Here is a 22,899-nt window from a genome sequence, read left to right on the forward strand (position 1 = left end):
GTAAATGCTCAATCATAGAGTATATGTCAATTGACATCAGTAGATTTATGAACATCAAAGGAATCTAGGAAATTGTAGATTAGGTTGTGGATTTAAGTTCACAATGATCATTCTGAATGGTGACCAGTCATGAAGGCCACATGCCCTACTCCTGCTTCTATTTCTTATATTTTTATGTTGCCAAACACTTATTACCTTTGAACATGTTTCATGTTCTGCTGATTAAAGTTATTGCACTAGTAAAAATGTTTGTTTTTTTATTCAAAAAACAATTTAGCTATTATTCCATGAAGATGGGAGCATTAAAGGAATTTCGACCAATGATGTGGGTATTCATAAAGATGGCTCACCAAAGGTATGGTTACTAAGTAAAATATTAATTCATGTTACTGTTCAAAAGTAGGACATGTTTTGGTTTGAATATTTTTTTGCAAGGAGAAATCCCCCTTTTTATTCCGAAGGTTTTATTTTGTTACTCTTTTGCAACAGTTTTTTTTTATAAGAAATGTCTTTGGGATGTAGCTGATACCTTCAGAACACTAACATTTCCCTTAATGCCTCCCACTAGTCCTCAGAAGTTAGCAGTAAACAACTTGCACTATAGTCCTTTTGATAATGGTGTTAGTTAGGCCATCCAACGATTTTAACCCAGTGAAATTTAACCTGGCACCTATGTCCATTGCTGGACTTGGAACTGATGGTGTTCCTGTTATTTTGTTGCTCATCTTTTGGTAAGGGTTGTGGGCTTCAGAAGTGCTGTTGAAGTAAGCATTGTGAGTTACTGCTGGTAATTAGAACGTATGACATAATTGATGTCAAATAATATCAAATAATGCATCACTGATCATGGGAATGGATGCTGGTGTTCAGCAGCAGAGGTTCCAGTCAACATACTGCCTCGACATGGGTTGTTGAGCTTCTTGAGTATTGTTGTAGCTGGATTTATCCATGCAAATAGTGAGTAATCCATCATTATTACTCAGTTATGTTTTTAGAATACTGGGGAAATTTGAGATACAAGAGGTGAGTTTCTCTGCATAGTCTCCACTCTCCCCTGCTTTTTTGGTATTTTGTTAACATCTCCAAATAAACTTCTTCTCAAACACAAAAGAAAGTACTTCAGGTCCTGCAAATGCAAATGGAAAGCTAGAAATAATCAGCTCATAGGATATCATATATGAAGAGTGTTGATGACATTTCAGCAAAACATTCTTATTTGATGGATCTTATTTAGATGGAGGTGGCCATTTAACCAGGTCATGTGGTTGGCTGGCATTATCGGAGCAGTTGTGAATGGAATGGAACAGAACACTAGAATTTTCAATGCACAGCCCTACTATTGATACAACAATGGAGGGGAAGTCATTGAAGCTGTTCAAAATGATTGGACACCAGACTATATCGAGAAGAACACTTATAACTACACCATTTAACATTCAACAACTATCATCTTTTGTTAGCCATGCCTAGGTAGGATTTTCCTCTAGATCACTCCTTGATTTCAGTTTAATAAGAACCTCTGTGTGTCCTATCTCGTCTTGCTGTCCAGTACAACTATTCTCAAATTTATACCAAAGCATTTTACATTTTAAATATGTGAAATGCATCACTTAAAATATTCCACCACTAGAAATTTGAAATCCCAGGGGATTAAAAGGTATTCCATTTCAACGATGAACTGATTTTATTTTTAGTTTTTTAAGTGTAGTGTTGTTCTATTTCTCACAAGTACTGAATAAGTTTCCAAGCTTCCATAGGCTCTTGCAGCAAAATGGCATTGGCTGCAACTGGGAACAATTGGTGATGATAATAATCCACAAGGATTTAAGGGAAAGTAGTAGCCATGGTCATTTAAAATAAAATCCAAATCTTTGAAAACACCTTTTTAATGTTTTTGGAAAATCACTTTTGCATGATAAATCCCATATTTTTTGCCCTTTGATGTGACATTATAAAGCTCCTTTGAAAGTCTTGCTAAAATGGCAGCTTTATAGAATAAATAATAGTTTAAAATGTGAGCTACTTTTACAGCTTCTGCAATTTTGTAAATAAAGTAGTTTATTTTTATTTGATTATATTATATTGCTTCTTTAAATGCAAATTTTCAAATAGAGCAGAGATTATTTGGATAGGATTCAGCAGAGTCATTGGTGTTATGGACTGTATTGCAAAGTGAGCTTTGCTTAATTGAATTAAATGAAAAACTGAGATGCCCTATATTTGCCTATATTAATTGAAATCCTTTTCTGTATGCATTTTTAAAGGACACATTTGAAAGAGGAATGGAACTTCATGCTAAGGTGACAATATTTGGTGAGGGTTGCCATGGACACCTTGCTAAGCAGTTGTATAAACATTTCAAGCTAAGAGAGAACTGTGAACCACAGACTTATGGTATAGGTTTGAAAGAGGTAAGTGAGCTTTGAATTCCTCTCCCAATGTATTATTGGCCATTTTGCTTATTCATAACAGGGTTTTAACATAGATTAAGATAAGAATTTGATTAATCTGCTAATCAAAGGCACTTGCTAGGTAGATGACAGGAATTTGGTGAGAATGGGATGAACAGTAAGTGGAATTATAAGTATATAATAGTAACTACAGTAAGGAAGCATGCCACTTAATGTTAAAAATTGCTCAAAGTGCTTGACAGGAGAATTGTTGAGCAAAGCTTGATACTGAGCACTTTCAGCATAGATGTTTAGAAGCTTGGAGGAGGAAAGAGAGCCAGAGAAAGGTGTGGAGAAGGAATTCAAGAAGGATTTCAGGAAAACCCCATTTGTGGCCTGGGCATCTGTAAACAGCTGACAAAATGATAGAATGGTGTTTTGCAAATTACAATTTTTATCAGAGTTGGGGGAGCACAAAGATCTTAGAAGCATGTAGGACCACAGTGGGTTACAAAGATGGAAAGGTTTGAGTATGTGGACATATTTGAGCATGAGAATGAACATTTCAAAACACCAGCATTAGAGGAATCTGAATTGCATTCAGTAAAAATCTGAAATTCATTAAATGTAAGTAACAGCATCAAATCTTCAAAGTCTTTCATAAATGTATCTCCAAAACCTCTCTATTCCTGGGTCCATCCTAAAGTTGTACCATTTTGTTTCTATTACCTCTTTTTGTCCCATCAAAACAAATGACTTCGCAATTCTCATTAGTTTTCATCTGCTATGCATCTTCCTATTTCATCAGCCTACATACTCCTGAGGTCTGTTACTATTCTTCTAATTGCTTAGTATATTTCCAAATTTATTTTCATTTGCATTCTGACTTTGAAATGATGCTCATTATATGAAGTTCATGGGATTAATATTCATGAAAAGGATCCAGTAGTCCCAATATTTACATCCCACCCACATCCTCACCTTCCTGGTCAACATTTCACTTCCATCCAGTCTGATGAAAAGATGGTTCATTACTACATTCTTAGTTCTGCCACTTAATCAGCTTTATATCCATGCAGTCACTGCCTTTTAATTCTGTGGACTTCAGTTTTGTGAATGTTTATTGTGTAAAACTTTATCAAAAGCCTTCTGAACATCTGCAGATACTATATCAACTGCATTACCCTCATCTGTTAAAGTACTGTTTACATCTATTGTTACTTTGAAGAATAATCTAGTCTAACATAACTTTCCTTTAACAAACACATGGAAGTGTCAGTTAATTCTGACCCAGAATAATATCACTAAGCTTCAACTGAATGCTCTGTTGTTGCTTGGTTTCTCACACTTTTTTTGTTGAACAACAGGCTGTTGTCCTTAACACTATTGGCATATCGTGGGACAATTGGAAGGTTGTAGCCAGAGCCTCCTCAGTTTCACCCTTTCCTTGGAAATCTAGTATGAATCTCATATTTCCCTGTGATATAGATTATTTCCCAGTAACCTATTCTCTCCCACATGCCCATTAACACTCACTGGTTCTCCTACCAACATCCAATGCCAATTAACCAACCAACCAGCACGTCTTTGGTGTCGGGGAAGATGACAGAGTATCTGGGGGGAAAACCATGTGGCCACAGAGAGAAATCGCAAACTCTGCAGAGACAGCACCTGTGGACCTGGATCCCTGGAGCTGTGAAGTAGCTGAACTACCCTCAGTGCCACTGTGCCTCTCTGAATCAGGCGACTTCGACTTTGGGTGGTGTTTTTTTTTTAAAGACTTTGGTTTTCAGTGATTAATAACAGATAAACCACCAATTTTACTTAACTGATCACTGGCTGACAAGCCCAATATTGAATTATAGAAATGGAATATGGGAAATGTCCTTGCCAATTCCATCTTGATCCCCAGATCTCTTGGATCAGTTCTTTAACGGTAATGACAGTTTGTAAGTTCCCTCCCAGCCTAGATGTCTCGATAAAATAGCTATTTTGTCACGAACCAGCAACAAAAGAAACACACTGAGCATGATTTAGTGTTAAAAACTATTTTATTAATTACTACTTATGATAATACGTAAAATAAAAGTAAAAGTGTTAGTATGTTAGAATTCAAAAAATGTTAAACCTTGTACGTTAACCCCAAAACTAAACTCTTCGTGTGTGTGTGTGTGACAAAGTCCAAAACTCCCAGTTCCGGAATGGTTCTTAAAGTTCAGTTCCGCAAGCCATAAGGTGAAACATGAGCAAGGGCTTCTTCAACAACCACCGTTGTCTGAAGATAAGACGTAGACGTAGAGAAACATAGAGAGAGTAAATACGAAATCCAAATGTTCCACGATGGAACCCAAACGACACTTCAGTGTTTACTCGGTAGTGACTTCCTCACCCCGAAAAGAATCCGAATCGTGGTCGTCCACACATAAATACCTGTTTCCTTCTACAGGTCAGCAACAAAGTGAACTCCACCTGATTACTTCCAACTTCCATACATGGATTTCTATGGCAAACACAGTTATTGTTTCTCATCCATCGATAGAGAAAACAAGCAGGCTGGTGTCTCTCTCCCTTCTCTCTCTCTCTCTCTCTCTCCTTCTTCTTCTGACTTCTTCAACAACGTCATTACGTCCTTTATCTTCTATTGACGTAAGCACGCCCCACACACACATACACACACACTCTCTATCTTAAAGGGACTTTCACTGAGTCCGTAACAATATGTTTTGACAATCCTTAGCAAGCACCCCAGCACCTGCACTTAGAAAGGATAACAGGATTTCCTCTCCTGCACTGCACAACATACAGATTCTCCAGCAAGTCACAAACTATTCAGAGTTAAAAAAAATTGTTTCTTCATTGTCACTGGTTTTGAATCCCAGAAGTCCCTATTCAGTGAAATTGTGGGAATACCTTCACCAGAAGAATACTTTTACCGCAGTTCAAGAAGGTGGATCACCACCATGTTTTATTGAAAAATTGCCCATATTCTCTCAGTACCTCTTCATAACTATGAATTGCTACTCCTTGTTCATCTCTGCCAAAATCTTTAATGCTTCTATCATATGCTTCCTTTAATGGGGTTTTCAAAACTGGATATGATATTCCCAACTGTGCAATAACTAAAGTCATGCACATTTAAACATCATCATCTTGCTTTTGTGTTTTCAAACGATTCCAAATGCCTTTTTTTTAATAACTCATTTACTCATATTGAACCTTTTTGTAGCCAATATTTATGTTTACGGCATCATATACTGCACCTGTATTGCATTTAAAGTATCTGCAGCACGTTCATTTCCCTGTGCTTGTTTAGTTTCACTTTTTTATACCTTCTGCACGAAAAGTGATTAGTTTGTCCCCCATATTTATCTATACGCATCTTCTTTAAGTTTTTCCCCAGATCTCGATCACATTTATTTAATTTGATACCAGCAAATGTCTGAACAAATTTTAAATAATTGAACAATACTAACTCTAAATTTTAGCAGCTATTTGTCCATTTCAATTTTAGTTTTGCACTGCTCTTCCTTTTCAGTCTGACTCTCTTTTGTTTTGTGCATAAAATCTTACCTCCCAGCAGAAGCAGTTATCATGGTAATATTAAATATTTACATTGTAATATGTATTTCTTGTTTGTACTTCACTGGCAGCTTTGGGTTATTGATGAAAAGAAGTGGAGACCTGGCAGAGTGGAGCATAGTGTGGGGTGGCCCCTGGACAGACATACATATGGTGGATCATTCCTTTATCATTTAAATGAAGGGGAACCGTTGGTGGCTTTGGGCTTTGTGGTAAGTGTATTAATTATTGCTGCACTTCTATTAATCTTTGCTCATATATTTGCTGGGTAGGCTGAATAAAAGTAAAATTAGAAATAGTCTTTATTTTTTTCTGAGTGCTTTCCTACTTTTTTTCTGAGTAAATTTGTCAAATGGTGGAATATTTCACAAGTATAAGCTCATGTTAATCAGGTTTGGTCATTTATAGAGCATTTGCTTGAGCTCTTCCTTGCTTGAGCTTCCATCCCCACGTTGTCCATTACCAAACCCTGCATCTGTAATATTGCCTGTCTTAGTCCCTGCCTCTTTATTTGCTGCTAACGTCATCATCTAAAGTTTTACTGTTTTTATACACCTAATAGTACCATGCTGTCCTGGTCTAACCCTATATTTATGAACTAATCCAAAACTCTGCTCCCCTTATCCTCGTTTGTACTGTTTGTCCATTACTCATGGGCTTGTTGACCTGTAATGCCTCAAATTTAAAATTCTCACCTTTGTTTTTCAATCCCTTCATGAGCTATTGCTGCTCCATTGCTCTGTATTCCACTAACAGTGATCACTGCCCACCTCCATATCTGTCCTCTTTCATTGTTTTCACCGCTTTGTGCCTTGAACCACCTGGGGCTTGAAATTTTATTTTTATTTTATTTTTTAAACCTGATCACCTTTCTATTCTTCAAAACACTCTTTAAACTTCTTCTACCCCTAGGAAATATGAAAGAGGCCATTCGATTCACATCAGCTTTCAGAGCAATTCCTTCATTCCCATCCTGCACTTATTTCAATCCCACCATTATATTTATTCCCCCCAATCTATTTCCTTACATGCCCATTAACAGCCCCACCTGATTCTCCCACCAGCCACCTGCACAGTAGCCGATTAATCTAACAACCAGCAGACCCAGGATGTGGGAGAAAACTATAATACCTGGAGAAACCTCCACGGACATGGGGAGGATGTGTAAACTTCATGCAGACATCAGCAGAGATCATGATTGAACCTGCGTCACTGGAGCACCACTGCGCCACCCATGCTTTTGACCAAGCTTTTGCTCATCTTTCCTTGCATTACCCAGTATCAAAGTTTAATGAAGAAGACTTGTCATTCAGGAGTTCCAAAGCACTTTACAGCCCCTAACCACTTTTGTCATGCAGTCTCTATTGTAATGCAAGGAACTGATGCAGCAGGTCCCACAAACAGCAATGTGAATTATGACCATGTATTTTAGTAAGAGATAAATATTAGCTTGGACATCACCTCTCCCCACCCCGATCCCTTTGAAATTGGTTCCAGAGAGTGCAATTAATTTAACCATCCATCAACAGATCTGGCTGGGTTACAACAAGATCTATCAGACTCCACTATTCTAGAGCAAATATTATGCCCAGCTACCTTTTTTGCAATCAGCTAGCTTCTTTCAAAACCCTCTCTGACATAGCCTCCAATGTGAGATGAGTGCCTGAACATACTTCAGGTAACCCACTCCCCCTGTGTTCCTTTCCCACTCTTAATGGTCCACCTCGGTTCTCTTACCCCTTGTTCATTTTTCTCATTTTGTGCCCATCACCCACATACCTCTCCCCTTGCCTATCCTCCCTATCCTATCTGGTTCCACATCACTTTCCAGTCTGTCTTCACCTTCCCCCTCCTTCCTTTACACCCACCTGGCTCCCTCTAACCATCGTTTATTTTTCTTCCTTACCTGTTTAAACCTATCACACAACAGCCTGTCTCTTACTTCCCCTCTTCCCCCTCCCCCCCCCCCCCCCCCCAACTCACCTGGTTCCACATCACCTACCAGCCCCTGTCTTATCCCTCCCTCTTGCCTCTTTATATTGGCTATCTTCCCTCCATATTCTCAATCCTGATGCGGAGTCACAACCCAAAATGTCAACTATCCCATTGTTTCCACAAATGTTGCTCAATCTGCTGAGTTCCTGTAGCAACTTTTTTTTTACATCTGAACCTTCCTTCCAGAAATGTTGCATTCAACTATTCACTGTTTTGGTTTCTTATCTTTTGAATCTACATACCTAGTTTAATTCCATTTTTACCTATTATGCTCTCTCTGCAACTTATTTTGTTCATGGGAATCACCTCAAGATTAAACTATCTTGTCGGTAGTGAAATTTATTTTATAGTCATCTGTAGAACAGTTGAACATTTTTTCTGGGGTTTTTGCATTTGAAATTTTCATTTCCCAAGAGTATGAAATATGTGTATATTTGTTGTTTATTTTACTCTTAGGTAGGTTTAGATTATCAAAATCCATACCTGAATCCATTTAAAGAATTCCAAAGGTGGAAACATCATCCTTCAGTAGCACTGACTCTAGAGGGAGGTAAAAGGATTGCCTATGGAGCTCGTGCCTTAAATGAGGGTGGTTTTCAGGTAGGATAAAATGCCAATTTAATGTCTGGATTATGTGCAATATTAACCTATGCAAATACTTTTTCTGAAGAGATCGACCTTTATTATTCCTACCAGCCAGTTGTTCCGAATGATACATATAATGCCGGCATTAGTTAATCCTTTACTTTGCTTGCCTCTTCAACTAAATTAAATTATATCAATACAGAAGTAAGAAAATAAAATCATAACTAAATTCATTGTAAACTCTTTCCATTGTTTTCCTCTTCTCCCGTTACCCTATCACTTCCAGACCATGGAAAACAATGGAGAAAGCCAAATCAGAACATTTAAATATAAGTATTTTGGTTGTATTAAAAACCTCTGGAGTTTGATTTTGCCTTTATAAAGCTGACAGTTTGGTTGTAGTAAGAATTACTGGAAGAGTGGGATACTGTCATAGATCTACATAAATCATGTTAATATATTACTTTCTAAAAAAAACTGAAGCAATATTGTCTTGTAGTCTGTACCTAGACTCTCCTTCCCTGGAGGACTGCTAATTGGCTGCAGTCCAGGATTGATGAATGTCCCAAAAATTAAAGGAACACATACTGCTATGAAGAGTGGCATGGTTGCTGCAGATGCTGTCTTTAAGAAATTATTTGAAGATGATCATAAGCCTGTGACTCAAGGTATGGATTTAATAGCCTTTGATTCAAATTTCCTGATGAAATCCTCTCAGAGTAGAATTAACACAAGACATGTAATATTGATTTTTAGATTTTTAACTAATTTTTTTTAATAAGAATAGATCGACAGATTTTGTTGATATTTTTTGTGATTGTTTATTTTTAAGTTGTTTCCTTTTACAAAATTAAGATATTATTTTCACTTGAACTTAGGCCTTCATGTACCAGAATATGATGTGGACCTAAGAAACTCCTGGGTTTGGAAGGAACTTTATTCTGTGAGGAATATCCGACCCTCTTGCCATGGACCTTTGGGTGTTTATGGAGGAATGATTTATACTGGGATATTTTATTGGATCTTTCGAGGATTGGAGCCTTGGACACTGAAACACAAAGGTTTGACAATTTGATTTAGCATTGGGTTAGAACTTGCAAAATAAGCAATATGGATATTTGTGTGGAGATGGTGAAAGCAAAAGGGCAGTGGGGCAGTGTGATGTTTGACTTGGAACTGTCATTTTATCTCTGCACAAACTCACAGGCTCTTTATCCTGAAGAAACTGAGCAGAAACCATTCATTTCTAAAAGGTACCAATTAATACATACTAGAAAATCAATATTAGAATAAACATTAACTGTTTCTCTTTCCGCAGATACTGCCTGATGTGCTGACTGTTTTTAGCATTTTCTGTTTTTACTTCAGACTTCCAGCATCTGCATTTTATGTTGATTTTCATGAACCAAAACTGTTGTTGATTTTAATGTACAAATGCTCTAACAATGAGTGAAAACAAGCCATAATTGCTCAAATAAAATGCTGGATGGTTCAGCTAGTCAGGTAATATCTGTGGAGAGACAAATAGACAATCTTCAGATACATGACCTATTTTCAGAACTAGAAAATTTAGAAAATTAAGAGGCTTTAAGTAGCAGAGAAGTGGGAGGGATGGAGTGAATGAAGGAAAGTATGAGAGAGATTAAATGATGCAAATTGTGCTATGCTGCCAGAGAGATAGAGTAGTGAAGTTTGTATATATCTGCTGACCTACCTGGCCAAGATGTAAATAGAGGGAGAAGACAAAAGAGAGAAAACAGTGCTGGAGCTATGATATAGAGACCACAGCAGTTGCTGGAAATGTTAAATTAAAAAGAATGCTTGCAATGCCCAGCAGGTCAGGCTATCTTTGGGGAGCAAAAGCAATTGAGTTAACGTTGTAAACTGATGACCCTTCATCAGAACTGGCCAGTTCTTGCACAGACTGGTGATCTGAAATTGTTGAATCCAAGGTTGTCCTGAGAGTTGTAACGTGCCTAGTCAGATGACGAAATTTTGTTCCTCAAGCTTACACTGGCCTTTAGTTGGAATGGCGTAAAAGGCCAAGGACAGTGGGCTGGAGTATTCAAGTTACAGGCAATTAGAAGTTCAGAGTCACCTTTGCAGTCAGAAAAGGTGTTCAGTAAAGCAGTCACCTTATCTGCAGTTGATTTCTGCAGTGTAGAGGATATCACAGTGTAAAAATGTGGTTCTATTTCACTTAGCAAGGAAGTTTGGATTTCAGGGTATCAGGAAGGAAAGAGGTAAAAGGGCAGGTGTTACATCTCCTGTGGTTGCATGGGAAGTTGCCAGGAGAAAGGGAGTGGATGTTGGTGAAGAGAAAATGATTGGAGGGAAAAGCCATTTCAGAATGTGGAATAGGCAGGACAGATGTGTCTGATGGTGGCTTCTCATCGAAGGCTACAGAAATTATGGAGGATGTGGAGACTAGTATGGTGATAGAGAAGGACAAGGGGAATTCAATCCTGGTCCTGAGTAGGAGAGGGGTGAGAGCAGGAACACAACGTAAACTGGATGAACAATGTCACACCTGTCTAGGGCGGTACTGGAGACCCAGGTTCAATACTGACTTTGTGTGCTAACTACATGGAGTTTGCTTGTTCTCCCTATGACAGCAAGGGGTTTCTTCCAGATGCTTCAGTTTCCTCCCACATACCAAAGATGTGCATGTTGTAGGTTAATTGGCCACTGTAAAATGCCCATAGTGTGTAGGTAAGTGATAGAATCTGGGGGAATTGATGAGAATGTGGAGAGAATAAAAAAAATTTTGACATTGGATTAGTGTTTGACAATAGGGGTGAACTTAGTGAACCAAAAGGCCTGTTTCCATGTTGCATCTCTCTGTGACTATCTTCCAACCAGGTATGGTGCAACACTCGAGACTCAATATAGAATTCAACAATTCTAGATAACCAACTTGTGCAATTTGCATCAAAACTGTCCAATTCTGATGAAGGGTCATCAACCAGTAATGCTAACATAGTTTTTTCTACCTCCACAGATACTGACTGACCTGTTGGGTATTCGTACAATTTTCTTAAGATTTCAGCAACTGCTGTTTTGTCAATTCCAGCATTATTTTGTTTGTCTCTCTCCTCTGTCCTTGATCATCTCCCTCTATCTATACCTCTTACAGACAGATTAGCTGTGATTAACAAGCTTTTTCTCAGCCTGCACCAACACTGTTTGTATCATTCCATCTCCCCTGGTCTCAACCCTTTACCAGGTTTGTCATTTCCATTTTCCCCAGCACCTTCTGCAACTTGAACCTTGCTTCATTTCTAAATATTCCCAGTTCTGATGAAAGCACATTGACCTGAAAAATGAACTCTGTTTTTCTTCACAGATGCTGGTTGGCCTTTTGAGTGTTTCAAGCATTTTCTGCTTTTATTTTAGATTTACAATATCTGCAATTTTTTTTGCTCTTTGGCTGCTCAAAAATGCATGTTTGGAAAACAAAAGGTATATGCTAGGCTGCCCCCTTAATAATTTTCTATATTATTGGTTTTGCTCAGCTTTGTCAGTAGCCTCTTTGTATCCTGATGAACAGTTATGGTTTAGAACATAGATTTCCTTGATGATCATGTCGGCTATTCCAAAAACAATTTATGAACCCACAGTGAGGAAGCGCAGTGCCAGTGTTTGGTTAGCACTTTTAGCCCTTCTAATTTTGAACCACATCTTTGGGCAGTGGTTTTCTAATAATAGACATTTCATTGAGTTTCTTGTGTAACTAAGTTAGATCCATGTACTGTAAGTTGTTATGGTGATCTTCTCTTTGTGTTTCTTAACAAAATACAGTTAACAGCCATATCTCCATTTGTATAACTTCTGTTCCTGTATACATATTTACAAATAATAAAATAAGGCAGGGTTTTTTTTTGTTGCTTCTGGGTTTACTGCAAAGGATGTGAATAAAAAAAATCCTTAAATTTTTCTTTCCCATCATTTGATCAGTGAATTTTTGGGAGCAGAAATGGCAATATGGTCCAATTTTTTGTGTCTATATTTTGATCCCACGTTTTGGCTACTTCAGCGTTGTCATTGACTCCACCTGCTTTACTGTCAGTAGAGCCTAGTTTACAGGCTTGCTTTGAGAGCTTTACCTCAGAGACTTTGAGTACAAAGATCAAGACTGGCACTCCTGTAAAGTACTGAGGGAACCCTGCACTGATGGTGATGCTTTTGAATCAGACATTAGACAACACTTTATGTGCTGCCTTAGATAAATGTAAAAGAATTCATGATAACATTATGATAAAGAGCAAGGGATTTATTCTTGGCATTTTTACCTATATATATTCCTCAAAATTACTAAACAATACTAAAACAGGTCATCTAGACAATTATCATGTTGTGTTTAAATTGGCACCGCATTTTTGACATTACAATAATGACTTCAAAATTACTTGAACGTTCTGTGTGAATGCAAGGTCTTTTTTAAGTTAATAGTAACTTTTATAAGCCAATGGGCCATCCTTCTAATTGCTGAAAGCTTGTAAAAATTTGGTCTCTTGGCATTTTGATTGTGGAGGAAAAAAATACATGGCATTCTTTTTTTTAAACAGTCCACTTTCTTATGACTGTCAATACAATGTGGCATTTCGTGTGAACTCTTGTGTAGCTCCATTGCATAATTTGATTTATCTCATTTGTCACTTGGAGATTTTTCTTTCGGCATCATTAGTTCCTTTATTAAAATCCTCCTGAACACTCAGACCACAAAGACACAGTACAAGGCAGGGTTTTGAGGTTGATGTGATGGCAAATCAATCAGCACTTGATAGTAAAAGTTTCATAATGAAACCAACAGCAACTTAAGGACTTCTGCATATGCAAAGTTTAATGCATAAGAGTGGTTCAGGCCTCCTTCACTGACTGTGCTCTTTTTGCAGCCTTCTCCAGTTCAATCAAAGGAAATCAGTGAAATTATGAAAACTTTGATTCCCACAAATAAATCTCCACAAAAAGTACCCTGAAAATATTATACTTTGTTGCATGAGCTGTAAGTGTGTTTTAAAAGCAAACTGAGCAATAATTACTGGATAGCCAACTCTGATTGTATGTATGTGTATTGTAATTCCTTCAGGATTTAAAAGTTATGATATTTTTAAAATGGTTTCAGCTTTATGTAATTGTATGTGTATAATATATCATGCTCTGTAAAATGTTTTAAATATTAGCAAATAAAGGAAGAATAATCTTTGGCTATCTCCATTAACTCAACATTTACACTGATAACTTCACAAATGCTGTACATTAGGAATTCCTTTGAACTGATGCCTGACAGCAAACAATATTAGAATAGAAATCCATGCTGCAGAAATTGCCAGGCCCTTGAAGTCACCAGTGATATTCTTTGCTTTGTCACTGATTCGAAAATCCAGGCCTTTATTTAGCCACCAAGTACTTATAAACTTTTGTACTGATTCAAACCCATTCTGAACCAGAAATTTACTTCCAGGAAAATCTTTCAGCAATGAGCAGCAGCTATTGCTTCATTGTTACAAAGTTGTGACAAGGGATAATGCAGTGGTTTGACTAAACACATATCTGTCAAATTGCAGGTGCAGATTTTTCTCAATTAAAGCCAGCCAAGGACTGCACACCCATTGAATACCCCAAGCCAGATGGAAAAATCAGCTTTGACCTTCTGTCCTCCGTGGCCCTTAGTGGTACCAATCATGAAGATGATCAGCCGGCACATTTAACCCTATTGGATGACAGTATACCGGTTAACAGGAACTTGGCTGAGTTCGATGGACCGGAGCAAAGATTCTGTCCTGCAGGTATTATTAACTAATATGTTTTGTTATTGTCTTCTTTTCAGACAGGGTGATATGGTGATAATCCTTGCAGCTTATCTCAATGATTTGGAACAATTATTTCATACAGCTGACATCCATTGGAAAAGCAAACCATTGTGGAAGTTTGTTTTGGACTTGTTTCACTTCATGTTAATAGTACCCCTATACTGTCTTTTCAGGGATCAAGGAAGGAATAGAGATGCTGAATTTAAACTTAAGATGAACCCAATGCAACCCCAGTTGCCTTTGGTGATCTCATCACTTAAACAACTTATTCAGATAATTTTTATTTCTTTAATGACCTCATGGCAATTCCTGATAAGTTATTAGCATTCAACTGATCATGTATGTATTATAGATTCGTAGAGCTGTATGGCATAGAAGCAGGTCCTTCAACCCAACTTGTCCATGCCGACCAAAATGCCTGTCTATGCTATTCCCATTTGCCTGTGTTTGGCCCACATTCCTCCAAACTGCTCCTCACATTGTAACTGTCCAAATATTTTTTAAACATTGTAATCATACCTGTTTCTACCAACTCCTCTGGCGGCTCATTCCGAATACCCCCACCCTCTTTGTGGAAAAACTTGCCCCTCAGATTCCCTTTAGATCTTTCCCCTCTCACGTTAAACCTATGCCCTCTAGTTTTAAACTCCCCTGTCCTGGGAAAATGACTGTGACCATCCTGTCCATGCCCCTCAATATTTTATAAACCTCTTTAAAATCAACCCTTAGTCTCCTTTGCCGGGGAAAACACTCCCAGCTTATCCATTCTCTTCTTATAACCCAAGCCCTCTAGTCTAGGCAACATTCCTGTGAATCTTTTCTGCACCCTTTCTGGCTTAATTACATCCTTCCTATGGGTGTGGCGACTAGAACTGCACACAATGCTCCAAGTGCACCCTAACCAACAATTTGGACAACTGTAACGTGATGTCTCAACTCCTATATCAATGCCTCAGCTGATGGAGGCAAGCATTACCATACATCATTGAAAATTGTCACATCGTAAATCAGCCCATTCTACCAACATCTTTTCAGGTAGTCTCTCAAGATCATGGATGACTTGGTTCTGTGAAGTCTCCTAGTATATTTTCCTCTTCCTAGACAGGGACTATGAGATTGTGGATTGGCGACTAAAGCTCTTCACTGCTGAGTGTTAAACGTTATGGGAAGACAACATTTGCTTCAGAGGCCTTACCATTATTTAGTTGGGATATGGCCTCTTTGATTCCTTGTGGATCAGGGATGTGACAAAGCAGAACCAAATAGTTTGCTGTGGGATTGAGCCAATCTGCTCGCATTGAGGATAGAATCATGGATAAAGAGGTCATCAAAGTGTTCCTACCAGTGGGCATTAACTGCCTCTCTGTCCTTGAGACATTCATCTCTGTTCTTGGCTGTAAGTGGACTGAAGCCTTGGATGTTAAGGCTGTAGGTGGCTGCCAGCAATGAAGAACCCATGTATTTCATGGATGTCAGTGAGTTACTGAGTCTCTTGCCGTTTTTCCACCTACCATCTTTAGGTCACAGTTTGAGGTATGGTGGAGCTTCCAAAACAGGAACACCTTTTGTCTGCAATTAATTAGCTCCTCAGTCTCCTTGTCATCTTCATCAAACCAGTCAGGTTCTGTTGATGCTAATATTTTGGGGCCAGGTTGTTGGATGTTACAGAGCAGATTAGGTGTTTGTCTTACAATTGTCATCTGCACAGATGTTGCAGATATCTTTGCAATCCCCTGCTTGGAAAATAACCTTACCTAATAGGTGCCAGTTCCTGGACTTGGGCATATTATGACGAGGTTTTGTGCTCATCTCTTTGACAAAACAAGGTGTCTCTTATGACAAAACTGCTCCAAGAATTTCCTTTGGAACCCTATTCTAGAATTTTACCAACCCCTCCCTAAATTCTCCAATTACAGTGCCCTTTTCCTTATGGTAAAGTATTAATGTAATTTGGCTCTATGCACAGATTGCCCCTTAGATCCCAAATGGGGCCTACCTTTTTCCAGGTTACCCTCTTGTCCTTAACATACTTGGAAACTTTCAAAGCATTTTATTTAATCTTGTTTGCCAGTGATATTTTATGTTCCCCACTCCCCCACATATTCTGTCATCCTGGTGGGCCTCTGCTGTTTTCATTTCTTGATTACTGCCATATGTTTCCTTTTTTTCTTTATCCAACCCATGATATCTCTTGACATCCAGAGTTCCTTGGATTTGCTGTCCTTGCCTTTCACCTTTAAAGTGAACGCATTGGCCCTGAGCTCTTACTATTTCACTTTTAAATGACTCCCACCTGTCAGATTTAGTTACTTGCAAGTAATATCTACTTTTGCTAGATGATATTGAAATTGGCCTTCCCCAATTCAGGACCTTAATTTGTGAACCAGCCTTATCCCTTTCCATAAATACCTTGAAACTTAGAATTATGGTCGTTATCTCCAAAATGTTCTCCCACTGACACTCCAACCTTTTGCTTAGCTGCATTCCCTATGATCAGGTCCATTACTGCCCTTCTCTAATAGGACTATGTACTGCTCAAAAAGCTTTCCTAATTACTCTTTTTAAAAAAAAAATTCCACCCCTCCTTAAGTTTTCATATTGAGGTGATTCAAGTTAATTATGGGCAAGTTGAAATCCCCTGCTACTATAACTTTATTGCTCTTACACTTCCATGTGATTTGCCTACATTTTTGCTCCTGTATCTTCTGACTGTTGGGAGGCATGTACTATACCACAGTAATCACCCTCTTTTTGTTTCCAAGCCCTAGGAATATAGCTCCTTATGAATGCCTTGTTGGAGATCCTTGTTGCAGTAATGGACTCCTGAAACATTTAAATGTCACTTCCTTTTACGTCTTCTCCCCTCCCCCATCACACCACAAGTTTCTATACTCTGGTATATTGAGTTGCTGGTCCGGCTCTTCTTTCAACCATGTCTCTGTGATAACAAAAATATATTCTTATATACTGATCAACGCTCTCAGTTCATCTGGCTTTCAAGTCAGACACCTTCATTAAAATAAATGCAATTGCAGTCCCTACTGGACAGACTAAGTTTTCCCTCTTTATTACTCGCACACACCTGCACATGCAACCTCCCCCAGAGATATTGAACTGGTTCCAGTTCCAGTGTAATCTGAAGCCCTCCCTCCAACAACATCCCTTTAGCTATTATTTAACTGACCAATTTTCCTGTTTCTGTATTCACTCACATATGGCACTGGAAGGAATCCAGGGATTACAACTTTAAAGGTCTTTCTCTTTAATCTGCTACCTAACTAATTAAATTCATGTTGCAAAATCTATTTCCTCTTTTTATTTCTGTTGTTGGTACCAATATAGGCTACAAACTCTGGCTGTTTTAGTCCACACACACCCCCTTCCCACCCAAACGTAAAAATGGCCTGCAATCATTCTGTGACAAACTCGACACTGGCACCAGGGAGGCAACGCACCAAACTGGATTTATATCTATAGCCACAGAAGCACCTGTCTGTTCCCCTCACTACATAATCTTGGACCACTATTGCCCTTGGGCTCTTGTTCTCTTCCCCACTACCCCTGCCCCCACCCTTGTGCAGTTGAGCCATCCATAGTGTCATGATCTTGATTCTGGCTGGATTGTTCAGATATATATTCACCCTCACCATTTTTCAACATGGAGAAACAACTTCAGAGTGAGATGCACTCTGACTACCTACCTACCTTCCTCTCCCTGCTTGGTGGTGATACAATCCTTCCCTGAATGCCTTTCCTTAAGTTGCTGAGTTACCACCTCTTAAAATCATGCTGTCCGCATAACTTTAAGCCTCAGATGCACCTTACTGCCTCCACTAGGTACTCAAGCTCCAATTATGTTGGCCAGATGTAGTCTCAGAATTCCCACATGCTGCATTCTTTTTGCTCTATTAATTTCCTGATGAATTCCAAAATCCTCTATCCACAAACTTGTTCAGCTTCTTTATAAGTCTTTAATTGAGTACTAACTTTAAATTCTTGTTGGCTATGGTTGAACCAGCTAACCTAACTTTTAATCTAGTGTTCCAATCTACCATGGCCAACTCGCCATGTAAATGGGTTTGTTTGATGTAAAGACCATGATTTCAGACTTAATCAATCACATCCAATCCAATACAAAATCCATCATGTTCACTCTTTCGTGGAGGCACCTTTACCACAAGGTTGTTAAATGAATCTTCATTCTTTCCATAGTACATATGTATTAATTAATCCTGTCTCATTGCACAATTCTTGGTTTGAAACAGTCCGTTTCCTTGTTGGAAAATGTATCTTGAATGTATTTGATGATCACATCTCCCACATTATTATTGCAAATATGATTTTCCCAATGTTCATGAAGATTAACGTCTATTACGTTTACTATATCCCTCTGCTTACATACACTTTTGTAAAAAAATACAACTACAGTTACAGAGCCTATAATTATTCCCATGAGTGTCTTCAATTGTCAAATGTATTACCAAGCTCCAAAACTAGTTTTATCTTATAAATGGGAGCATTAGTCTCATTCCTCCTCTTTATTTCTTTGTGTCCTCTACAACATATTTTCTTTCACACATGCCAGTCAACTCGCCTTTGATTCTGTTTGCCATCAACTGACACTTGCAGGTAATTTTTAGTTGTCAAATAACCTACCAGGACATGTTTGAGATATGGCAGGAAACTGGAGAACTTGGAGGAAACCCATGCAATCATGGAAAAAATGTGCAAACTCCGTACAAGCAGCATCTGAGGCCAGGATGTAGGCCTTAGAGCTGTGAAGCAGCAGCACGAACTACTGTACCACCTTCTAAACCTTGAGTTATACCTTTATCCCATAATTTATAATGATGACAAGAAAGGTAATTACTCTGGAATAATGGAGCAGATTTCACATTACCCTGATTGACATTAATATTTCCTTCTCTGAACTGACTTTCTCAGTCCTCATGATCAGTCTTTGCAAATGCTAGTGATGAATCCCGTAAGGAATACTCCAACACTAGATACTTAAAGCAGGGTTGTGTCTTTGTCATTACATTTTGAAAATTCTTAGAAACATGATTAGTCTTTGAAGGCTGAAAAGAAACTCGTTTAACAAAGTTTTATAAGGACATGAACTTGGTCAGTTATTTGTTGTGGTAAAACATAAGGCACTCTGAAGTGTAAAATGAAATTCTGATTTGGACATTGTATAGTAAGATGGACTGTTATGAATCAACCACATTGGTATCCTGCATTGACTACACCCCAAAAATATTTCATTAGCTCTAAAGCTCTTTTGAATATCCTGATGTTGGGAAAGGTTTGATATGAATAGAGGTTTTTCCACTGACAAAAGAAAAATGTAATCCAAACCATAATATTGTTATTTATGGACACTTAATATTCTGCAGTACATATTGCTTACAGAAGGTCCCAGTCTGGTAGTGGACGTGGAAAGATCTCTTTCAGCGATTGTTCAGGCACAGGCAAATTAAGATCCATTTGCAGCACACATTTTGAAATCAGTAAATAATTTCCTTAGCACTATATTGAATCACGTATTGACTCAGACAGCACGACAGGTTTCCTTCCCAAATAAACATTAGAGAGACAGCTTCACAGTCACTTTCACTGAAATTTGCTTTGTGTTTTCAGCTTTTAAAAACTGAATTCAAATTTTCATAGTGCCATGATATTTGGTTCAGTAATTATAGCCTCACAGTATCATCCCCCTATATGTACTTCAGTAAAAGGTAATGAATTGTTCCAATGTGTTAGACGGCTGTGGATTCTTATTCATTCCAGAGATTTAATCTGCACAGATTGTTTGTTGCTCACTTTGGAACAATCTGCTGGAGGAACTCAGTGGGTCGAGCAGCATCACTGCAGGACCCCCTGAGTCCCTCCCGCAGATTGTTTGTTGCTCCAGATTCCAGCATCTGTGGTCTCTTGTTCTGAAGTGGCAGCTGCAGTCAAATAACCATTTGATGTTCCTTGAGCTGAAATAAATGAAACAACATTCAAATTAACTCACTGAATGTTTGAACATGGCTAAGAACGGGGATCTGTGGGGGAACTTTTTCACCCAGAGAGTAGTAAGTAGCTGGCATATACTGCCTGAGAGAGTGGTGGAAACAGAGTCACTGACAGCATTTAAGAAGTGTCTAAATGAGGATTTGAATTACCTAGGCATAGAAGGCCATAGGCCAAGCGCTGGAAGATGGGATGAATACAGAGGTGGTACCCACTGGTTGGCATGGACTTGTTGGGCCTGATGGCCTGTTTCCATGCTCTATGACTCTAATTTCCATTTTAAACTGAAAATTATCAGTCATCTGTGTTCAAACATTCTAGTTTTCCTGCTGACATGTTCTCCAACATGTCCATGCTCCCCACCCCTTCAACCAGATATAGAGATGGCGCTCCCTCTTCTGATTTCAGGGTCTGGAGACCGCTGACACAGGAGCGAAGAGACTGTGCTGGAACACTGACTCTATAGAGGTTCTATTGAATTGGGTATCTAATGGGAAGGTGGTCAAGTGAATATTTATTTCCCCAATAGGAAAAACCTATGTTGCCATCCAAAGAGATGGCCCATTAGTTTCTCCTTCAGCTGCTTTGAAACCATGTCTACCGAATGACCATTAATCAAAATAATTTCTCTCTATGCTATTCATGAAAATTGTGTGTACCCATCCGTAGTAAGAGAAGGGAGTGCATGTGGGAATTGTATTGGTGAACTTCATAATTTTTTTATTTTCCCAATTGCATCTACTGATTGATTTAGTCAGTCTTGGAGATTTCTCTGCATTTTAGTGTCTTGCAGGTTTTACTGCTTATCTTCCACATGTTCATACCTGTGAATATTTTACTATATGAATCATTTCTTTCCCAACTCATAGGTGTTTATGAGTATGTTCCTTTGGAAAGTGGTAACGGAAAGAGGTTGCAGATTAATGCTCAGAATTGTGTTCACTGCAAGACTTGTGATATTAAGGATCCCAGCCAGAATATCAACTGGGTGGTACCTGAAGGAGGTGGTGGCCCAGCTTATAATGGAATGTAAACAATCAACTGATCCAACAGTAGCTACAGTATTACATTGTGGCATATTGTATATCAATAGAATTATTAGGTCAGAACTCAATTTTCATATTAATTTTTCAAATGTAAATTTGAGGAATTACATTTTTCTAATTAATATTATATGCCTCATTCTGGTTTCACTGGACACTGCATTTTTTCACTACTATATACATTGGGATCAATTGTTAGCTCAGGAGAAATATCAGTCAAACAGATACTTAAATTGTGCCCAGTGTTTATTCTTTAATCTTGCTAGCTCAGTTGTGTCTTTGCCAGAATCATCTAATGACAGTTACATTTTAAACCTTTAAGTTAATCCACCACCTTAATTGTACATTGAGTTAATTTTTTAACTAAATGTTGCAAATTGAACTTAATTTTAACAGTGTGTTGGCTGAAATTGTTTTGTATAATTGTTGTCAATTAGTGCCATGGACTGCTGCTTATTACTTGAGAAATAATTCTTACAAATGAAGTGCTACCATAAAACTACTTCCAACACTAAGTACAGACTAATCAAGGAAAAACAGAATAAAAATTGTCTTGAAAACAGTTTCATTGTGCCTTTATCCAAAGTGCTAATTTCAAATATGTACCAGATTACAAAATTATCAATACCTTTGATAAGCAGATTATGTTAATATATTGCAAGCAATGATTTTGTTTAGCAAAAGTATTTTGATTTAAAGTGTGAAGTATTTAATCCAATGCAGAAATCTTATTGGTAGAAGTTGAGGATAGTTAGACATATTTTAAGTAGCAAATTTGGTAAGTACTCCTGTGTAATGATTATAATAGCAGTATTTTGTGCTGACCACACAATTCAAATAATTTGTTAAATATATGAAGTTTTATTGGAATGTAAATATAAACTTGTAAATATTAAGTTTCTATAATAAAATAATTTGTGCAAGATTTTTTTGGATGATCAATTTTCTTTTAAGGCCTTTCTGTTTAAAGAGTTATAAATTCTTTCCCTCGCTGAGATCTCCGTTTCTCTGCACCATGATCAGTTGGAAGGAGTCCATTGATAGAGACTTGGGAAATGTCATGTTCTGGCTGTTTTTACTCAGATTGGGAATTTTATTTTAATGAAATTTACATCATAGGAACAGCCAGTTCAGCCTAACCAGGAACTCAGTGGGTCAGGCAGCATCTGTGGGGGGAAATGGACAGTCAATGTCTTGGGTTGAGACCCTTCATCTGGTCCATTTCCCCCCACAGAAGCTGCCTGACCTGAGTTCCTCCAGCAGTTTGTCTTTTACTCCAGATTCCAGCATCTACAAACTCTTGTGCCATCCCCAATCAGCCTCTGCTGGCGTTTATGCTTCACAAGTCTTCTGACATGCCTCCATCACTAACCCTATCAGCGTAACATTCGTGTGCTCAACAATTTCTGCAAGTTCCGGAGGCCTGTGAAATAATCCTACCAGTGATTGAAGCCCCAAAGCAACAAACAATCTGTT

General features: G+C 38.2%; 1 protein-coding gene across 1 annotated transcript in view; it reads left to right on the forward strand.

Moving 5' to 3' along the window:
* The window catches only part of etfdh (electron transfer flavoprotein dehydrogenase), a 46,163-nt gene extending 23,821 nt beyond the window's left edge, over positions 1-22,342 (forward strand). The window contains exons 6-13 of the mRNA XM_052009324.1: positions 278-355; positions 2,265-2,411; positions 6,041-6,181; positions 8,421-8,564; positions 9,049-9,217; positions 9,428-9,610; positions 14,117-14,338; positions 21,250-22,342. Of these exons, the coding sequence (XP_051865284.1) occupies positions 278-355; positions 2,265-2,411; positions 6,041-6,181; positions 8,421-8,564; positions 9,049-9,217; positions 9,428-9,610; positions 14,117-14,338; positions 21,250-21,413 (1,248 nt within the window). The 3' untranslated portion in view covers positions 21,414-22,342. The remainder of the gene's footprint in view (positions 1-277; positions 356-2,264; positions 2,412-6,040; positions 6,182-8,420; positions 8,565-9,048; positions 9,218-9,427; positions 9,611-14,116; positions 14,339-21,249) is intronic.
* Positions 22,343-22,899: the final 557 nt, after the last annotated feature.

Source organism: Pristis pectinata, chromosome 2, assembly GCF_009764475.1.
Source record: "Pristis pectinata isolate sPriPec2 chromosome 2, sPriPec2.1.pri, whole genome shotgun sequence".
Classification (NCBI taxonomy): Eukaryota; Metazoa; Chordata; class Chondrichthyes; order Rhinopristiformes; family Pristidae; genus Pristis; species Pristis pectinata.